General features: G+C 44.7%; 1 protein-coding gene across 1 annotated transcript in view; it reads right to left on the bottom strand.

Moving 5' to 3' along the window:
- Positions 1–4,484: 4,484 nt before the first annotated feature.
- LOC107122626 (L-2-hydroxyglutarate dehydrogenase, mitochondrial-like) overlaps positions 4,485–8,533 on the bottom strand; it is a gene marked incomplete at its 5' end in the record, with an annotated part of 17,889 nt that continues 13,840 nt past the window's right edge. Inside the window, one exon of the mRNA XM_015425742.1 lies at positions 4,485–5,705. Within this exon, the coding sequence (XP_015281228.1) occupies positions 5,510–5,705 (196 nt within the window). The remainder of the gene's footprint in view (positions 5,706–8,533) is intronic.

Raw genomic sequence — 8,533 nt, 5'->3', positions numbered from 1 at the left:
TGAGGAACACCTCCTTATGCCATTTAAAGAAGTACTTCAAACGATAGTAAAAAGCGTAAATATGCCAGAATCCTGGGAGGGCGCTACAATATCATTAATTCACAAACCAGATTCTAATGAGAAGGAAATACAAAATTATAGACCGATCTCTCTACTCAACGCAGATTATAAAATATTCGCAAGCATTGTAGCAGCAAGGTTTAAAAAAGTGCTACAGCAAGTGATACATCAAGATCAAGACGGTTTCCTCCCAAAGAGGCAGATGAAAAACAATATAAGAACAGTTATAAATCTAATCGAATACTACGAACAGCACCCAGAAAAACAAATGGCTCTGATTTTTCTGGACGCGGAAAAAGCATTCGATAATGTTTCATGGGACTTTCTAAAACTGAAACTGAAGGCTTGGGATTGCGGAAACGACTTTTTGAACATGATAACAGCAATTTATAGTAAACAACATGCAAATATAGTGGTAAATGCTGAACTAACAAATAAAATAGAGATTCAGAAAGGTACCAGACAAGGGTGCCCACTATCACCACTATTATTTATCTTTGTATTAGAGTCCTTAAACGATAACATAAGACAAAATCAATTAATAAGAGGCTTGAAAATTAGAGATGAAGAATATAAACTACAAGCCTTTGCTGATGATTTAGTCTTCATTATAGAACACCCGATTAATACCGCTGTGAATTTGCTGAAAGAAATAGAAGCGTACGGAGAGGTGGCAGGTCTTAAAATAAACTACAAAAAAACAAAAATGTTGACCAAAAATTGTCCACAAAAAGTTGAGATGTGCAAATAGTAAACAAGGTGAAATACTTAGGAATAATATTAACAAACAGAAACAGTACGCTGATAGAGAACAACTATGCTAAATTAAAGGAGGAAATAAGAAAAGACCTCTTAAAATGGAAAGACCTTCAGCTATCCATGATGGGTAGAATTGCAGCGATTAAGATGAATATTCTTCCCCGTTTTTTATTCCTTGCACAAAATATACCAGTTCTTAAAAGGAAACAATACTTCCTGGATCTAGATAAATTAACAAGATCTTTTGTTTGGCATCCAAAAAGAGCACGAATTAAACTAAAGATACTACAGGATAAAAAAATGAGGGGTGGCATGGGACTCCCAAATTGGCAACTATATTTCCAAGCCGCGGCTATGATATGGATTAAGGACTGGATACAATTATCCAACTGGAGAACACTGTATCTGGAAGGCCACGACCTGTACATGGGGTGGCATGCGTACCTCTGGTACGGAAAAGACAAAGTCCACTCCATCTTCCATAACCACATCTTCAGAGCGGCTTTAATTAAAGTATGGGACGATAATGACGAAGGAAAAGGCTATATCCTATGATGTACTATTGGATGAAAACAACAAATTAAGACCTCTAGAAAGATTAGCAGGACAAAATATCTATCTAACATGGTGGGAGAAGGCGCAAATGCAAGATAGATACAATAAGGATAAAAATAGTGAATTCATAAGCAGCAAAACGGATTTAGACAAGATATGGCTATCGTCCAACGATAAACTCATCCAAAAATTATATAACCTTCTCTTAGATGATTTTCAACAAGACGAAATTATAAAAGATTCCATGATCAGTTGGATGAAAGATCTGGGAAAGACTATCCAAATGGAAGAATGGGAAATGGTCTGGAAGTCTATTAAATTAATGAGGGCAGTAGCATTTAAGGAAAATATATTTAAGATATTCCATAGATGGTACTGGACTCCAGAGAAGCTAGCAAAAGCATATAAAACAACGAATAAAAACTGTTGGAGATGCAAAACTAACGTAGGAACATTCATCCACATGTGGTGGAATTGCGAAAAAGTATTTAGTTTTTGGAAATCTGTACAGAATTTAATCGGTGAAGTGCTGCATATGGATTTAAAGTTATGTCCGGAGACTTATTTGTTAAATATTATCCCAAATGAATATAAAGGGAAAAATGTGTATATACTAACATATATGCTCACAGCAGCTAGAATTTTGATTGCTAAAAATTGGAAACTAGAAAAGATTCCTAAAAGAAAGGAACTAATAGAGAAACTTATGGAGGTTGCAGAAATGGACAAACTAACAGTAATTTTGCAAAGGAAAGATGATATGGTGTTTAAAGAACGATGGGCAGATTTCTATAAATGGGTAAAAGACAAAGTCTTGAAATAGACTCGATAGGATGTATGAAATACAAATGTAAAAGATGTATATCTTTTTTTTCTTTTTTTTGTATTGGAAAACCTAAATAAACTGTTCAAAAAAATAAAATAAACTGGGCTGCTGCCTTAAGAAACAAAACGTTCCCAAATACACAAATTCCACTCGTAGAAAACACCATCAAAGATTGCTAGAACAATATATTAAACCATTATAAAGTTGGTGGTGTCACAACAACATCATTAATGCATATTGTAACTATAATAAGGCATAAGATACAATATTTCCTGCTCCGATGAGAAGACATAAAGTCCATATAGTCAGTGTAACTTGATAGGAAGAGTCCACATAGTCATAGCATTTTCCAAACAGCCTTTGCGAAGACGCCCATTCTAGATACTTGGGAGATGCGTTTCCGTCGACTTCTTGTCAGCAAGCTGCCAAAGGTTCTTGTTATTCCTATATGATGTCGGGTACCTGAGGGACCCATCTCTGTATTCCCCCCCCCCTCCTTAGAAGTTCGCTGATTTACCCATGCGCATGTATTCATAGCTGCATTCTTGCATTCTGGTTAGTCTACGCCAGGCCTGTCTGCTGTAACGTTATCTTTCCCAAGGTCACAGGTTGTTCGAAGGTGAAGTCTGCTTTGCTTTGCTTTAGTTTTAATGAGTAGAAACTGTGGGAAGCGTTTGGTAATGATAACAAAGTTGCCGTTGCTTTCCCAGGGGTTTTGGGCGCGAAAACCACTCTTCCGAGCGCGAGCGGGAATCATGGCTATTGGCTGTATTGATTATGAAATTGCTTTAACCTTTCCAGCTCCAGGAACTAGCATTATTCTGAACAGTGTTCCTGTACAGTGACTCATGGCTTCAATAAAGTAACCCTTTCTATAAGGGTGTACTCCGTTGAATTGCATGGGGACCTGACACTTCTTCAGTTTGCGGGCTGTGTGAGCGGAACCCGATTTCTGCAATTTCAACAGACCACAAGGTTCACAGTGTAAGAAGTGAATCATCATAGGTTCTCTTTGATGGTGTTTTCTACTAGTGGGATTTGTATGTTTGGGAACTCCTGTGACACGAGTCTTTTCCCCCCTGTTGTTTGGATTTAAAAAACAAAACGGCTGGAAAGCCACTATGCAGTACCAGGGGCAGCCTAGTTTAAATGAGGTGCGGTGTGACTCCCATATGGTGTTTTTTGACTCACCAGTATCACGTTCGTATGAACCCGTAGGACAGGGGTTCCCATCTACACCTTTCGTGGGACCTATCAAGTGCTTTTAGAAAGTGGGCAGGGCTAAGTGGGTCTTTTGCCCAGCAGGGCTTCTGATTGGCTAGGCAGATCGAAACCCATCCTGTTAACTAAAGCGTCTGCCTGAAATGTTGGAGAGGTGCTATTCTATCTAATCTCTCTCCTGGAGTTGGCGCCACCTCCCGCAGCAGCCATTTTGTGATTGGCTCCACCTCTTGTGGCAGCCATTTTGTGATTGTGCACCTCGCCCTGTGTCAGCGTACCAAAGGTGCCCACAGGCTGAAAAAAGGTTAGGGACTCCTGCCTTAGGCCGTGCACGTAGCCTCTTTCTAAAGGTTTCCCTTGCTCGAAAGCTAGTCGAATCCGACTCTAGGGGGCGGTGCTCATCTCCGTTTCCAAGCTGAAGAGCCAGTGCTGTTCGAAGACATTTCCGTGGTCATGTGGCCGGCATGATTAAACACAGAGGCGCACGGAACGCTGTTACTTTCCCACCAGTGATACCTCTTTATCTACTTGCAATTTCTTGCTTTCGAACTGCTAGGTTGGCGGGAGCTGGGGCCAGAGACGGGAGCTCACTCTGTCACACGGCACTCGGGTCTCAAACTGCCAAACTACAGACCTTCCGGTCTGCAGCTCAGCGTCTTAACTTCTGAGCCACTGTGGACTCACAATTAAATCTAAGCAGTCCCCATTTGCAGGATCCGGGGAGACCTCCCTTTCCAATAAAATCTCCCGCTTTGGGACTGGAAGAAAGGGTGGAACGCCAGCCCAAGAGGCCCAGCTTCACCATGCACCACGGTGGGCTTTGGTAAAGTACCGACTGAGCAACCCCCACATATAGCAAGAGTGACGTCAAAGTAGTCTGTTGGAGACAAAAATGAAGAGTTCCCACACAGCAATTCAGTAAAGAAGTTATTTTATCATTCTCTTACCCATCATCTTTGTATTTATACAGACGTTTCTACTTCTCACTATTGCATACAAAAGTTCCACAGGAATCTCCATTGAATAGTTTTCCGTAGTTGATCGGCTGTTGGCTTTTGGCCAGCCTTGTACGCCTTCCCTGTGTTACGTTTTACAAAAATACCCTGCATTTAAATTCAATACTCATCTATCCTGAAATCTCTGCATGGCCGGAGCATCCACAGCGGGAAGATTACAGATGTGTGCGTATTTGGTCGCGTGATTAAACTGAAACCATTTCTTCGTTAGCCCGCGTGGTCTGGAGAGAACGAGAATTCCTCCGGCCGTAAAAAAAATAAATTACCTTATACGCCAGGACAAGCCATTCTTTTACTTCAAAAGTGAGCTGTTTCTCAGCTCCCAGCAAGCCGTTTCCTAGGACGGATTCCCTGAAGGCACAGAGAACAGTTTCCTCTGCTCTCTTTGGCAGGGAAGGGAAGCCAAGCTGGCACCGTGAAGAGCAGGCCCTCTTTTCTAGGGGCTTGCAGCGTGGTCCCTGCCACTGCCAGGACGGCACCGGGGTCTTGAATTCCCTCCGCGTGGCCTGGCGCAGACACGGCAGGGCCAAACATTGAGATGAACATGCCCCTAGATGGAGAGTCCCCACCTGTGGAAGCAGCCACTTGGATGGACCACGTCCGCTGTTCTGACTTCTTCAGGGGATTTACAGAGGGAGGGAAGGGAGGCAGGTGATGCAGTCACAGTTCAAAAGGAGGGCCTCGAGGTACCGCGCGAATAGAAACAAGAAGCCGGAGCATGGGCCCACTTGCCTTGCCTCCCTCTCTCTGCAAACCCCGCCACGTAATAATAACTTGCCTAGAAAGGGGGACCGTGGAATTCTAGGCACTCTTGAGGACCCGCAGCGGACCTGTCTTTCCTGCCAAATTCACAGGGGCGCGCGTAGGCCTGGCTGTTCTGCTTTAACTGGTCGGAACCCTGGGATGCTCGTGGCTTCCGCCGGGCCCACTGCTAAGCCGGCGGCCCAGTCTGTTTCCAGCCGCTCCTCCCCAAAAGAGCAGCTTCCCTTGCGGTGCCTTTGACGGCAATCGCTCAAATCACAGCCTCTGAGCACCAAGTGGGTGGAAGAGCCCAGCGGCTCCAGGGTTCCTGTCACAGTTCGAACCTCCGCTCTGCTTCGTCAGCAATCATGTTCGCGATAGCCAAGGAGGAGGTGGCCGCCGGTGAGGGGGCGTTTCTGACGTGGAGGATCCGGCTGCCGATCTCTCCCGTGCCGCCGTCGAACACAAAGTCGTCTATCAAGTTCCCGTTGCTGTCTAAGGCCTGCGCTCTGACGCCAGAAGGACCCCTGCACAAACAGAGGAGAAAGGTGGGCATTCAGAAAGGTATGGAGGAGGGATTCCTCTAGCAAGACTAAAGCACGAATGCCCCCAACGGAAGACTCAGCCCCAGGTCTGTTTGTCAAGGAACTCTTGGGCTTAGTTACAGAAGGGTAGGGGCAAAGGAAGAGATGGTTAGACAGTGTCATAGATGCAACGAACATGAAATTGAGCCAACTTCAGAGGACGGCGGAAGACTGGAAGGCCTGGCATGATCTGGTCCATGGGGTCGCGAAGAGTCGGACTCGACTGTGCGACTGAACAACAACAACAACAAAGGGGTGTTGGTCTAAAGCAGAAGAGCTCTAGTCGAGTCCAGCAACACCTTACAGCTGGGGCGTCAAACATAAGGCCCTGGGGGCTGGAAGCGGCCCATCTTATACGGCTCTTATACGGCCCATGACCAATTGGGAGTCGTTACCAGCCAAATATCAGGAGAAACTTCCCTAACTGTAAGAGTGGTTGAGCAGTGGGACACTCTGCCTTGGGAGGTGGTGGATGCTCCTTCGCTGGACGTTTTCAAGCGGAGGCTGGACGACCAGGCCCGTAGCTAACGTTTCTTCCAGGGCCCCCAAACTGAGCCTTGGCTTCCCCTCCCCCTGAGCTCCACAGTAGCAACATGCCTGTCGGTGAAACGGGGGCTGCATGGGATTGCAGAGAAGTCATTGCGTGGGACAAGGCACAGGATTCCAGCTGTGTACTCTGCAGCTCTGAAGTACACTGGTTTGCAGTTAGTTGATCAGCCCCATCTGAACCAGCACAGTCCAGGGCAGGGAGGAAAGAATGCACATTGCTCCATACAGACATATAATGGTCCAAACAAAAAAAAAAGGGCGGGCCCCCGGACAAAAAAACCCCCCCCCCCCCCAGCAAAAAGTTGCTAGCTACGGGGCTGTGGATGACCCTCTTTCGGGTATGTTGTAGGGCTCTCTTTCGGCTGTGCTCCTGCAGAGTGCAGGGGGTTGGACTAGGTGACCTGCAAGGTCCCTTCCCACTCTCACATTCGATGATTCTGTGATTCTCTGGTGCAAGGGAGGGATACAGGCGACTGCTCAGGGAGGGGAGTGGGTGGAGCCACTCCGATTGTGGCTTCATCACAGCAGAACAACCTCGTCTGCAGCAGTCGAGCCGTGTGCCCAGTGCTGCACCGCTGACTCCCCAGTCTGCCCATGTGGGTTTTCCTCTGCACTCCCCTCCCAGCCCACGAGGCCTTGCAGTGAGGATACGACAACTCGGAGTTTACCAGCTGCTGCCATGTATACAGTTTATATCTCCGGTCCCTGGCTTTACGTTTTATGGCACGCGTGGCCTGGCCTGACAAAGTGACATTTACGTCAGATCCGGCCCTCGTAACAAACGAGTTTGACACCCCTGCCTTAGAGACCAACAAGATTTCTTGGCGTATCAGCTTTCAAGTATCTGACGAAGAGAGCTCTGACTCTTTTTTTTTAATTTATTTATGGATTTTTCATTACAGAAAACAAAGCAGAACAAACAAAAATGTTCCTCTTTTGTACATATTATTTGTTGGAGCATATATTATACATTTTTTTTCATCCACTTGTTTACTTTATTCCACCTTTTCATAAATACATTATCATCTCTCTCTGCTAATATCAGATTTAATCTGTCCATTTCCACTATTTTAAGGATCTTTTCAATTATCTCTTCTTTTTTAGGTATTATATCTGTTTTCCATTTTTTTGTTACTAGAATTCTAGCTGCCGTGAGGATATAAAGTATAACCTCACGTTCGTCTCTTTTAATTCCTTCTGGTATCATATTAAGGAGGTAAGCTTCTGGAGTGAGTTGCAATTCTATATCGATTATCTCTTTTATGAATTTTTTTCCAAAATTTACTTATTTTTTCACATCTCCACCATATATGGTAGAATGTTCCTATATTCTTTTTGCATCTCCAACATGTTCCCGAAATATCTTTATAGCATTTAGCTAGTTTGTCTGGCGTCCAGTTCCACCTATAGAACATTTTAATTATATTTTCTTTGCAAGACGTCGCTCTTAGTACTTTCACCGATTTCCAGGTTTTCTCCCAATCCTCAATCTTTATGGTATGCCCTATATTTTGCATCCAGCTTGTCATACAGGGTTTTACTACTATCTCTTTCATAGAGTCTGACTCTTGAAAGCTCCTATACCCCCCCCCCAAAAAAAAACCCCAGCTGGTCATTAAGGTGCTCCTGGACTCGAATACTGTTGGGGTTCATTGCTACTCCGAAGCACCTCAGGGCCACAGCTTCGGTTTGCTTCCTCAATGATTATCTGCAAATGTTTTTTAAAATATTCTCTGAGTTTCACCTGCTGTCTCATGATCATTATTTATAATCCACTTTCCTCCCTGGGAATCAAGGAAGATAATGAGTGTGATAAACTTTCAGTCAATCTGTATTTATTTATTTATTTATTTATTTATTTATTCACATTTATAGGCCGCCCTTCCCATAAGCGGGCTCAGGGCAGGTAACAACTTGTCATTTACACAAATATATTAGGAAGAGAGGAGGAGGAGATTGGATTCATACCCCGCCCTTCACTCCGAGTCTCAGAGCGGCTTACAAACTCCTTTCCCTTCCCCTCCCCACAACAGACACCCTGTGAGGTAGGTGGGGCTGAGAGAGCTCTCTTGAGAACTGGCCTTGAAAGAACAGCTCTGTCAGAACTATGTCTTGCCCAAGGTCATCCAGCAGGTGCAAGGGGAGGAGTGGGGAATCAAACCCGGTTCTCCCAGATTAGAGTCCGCGCACTTAACCACTTAATCAAAATGAATCCAAGGTAG

This window comes from Gekko japonicus, unplaced genomic scaffold (genome assembly GCF_001447785.1).
Source record: "Gekko japonicus isolate JY-2015 unplaced genomic scaffold, Gekko_japonicus_V1.1 scaffold1732, whole genome shotgun sequence".
NCBI lineage: Eukaryota > Metazoa > Chordata > Lepidosauria > Squamata > Gekkonidae > Gekko > Gekko japonicus.
The sequence above is the reverse complement of the archived record's forward strand: the minus strand, read 5'-3'. Positions and strand labels throughout refer to the sequence as shown.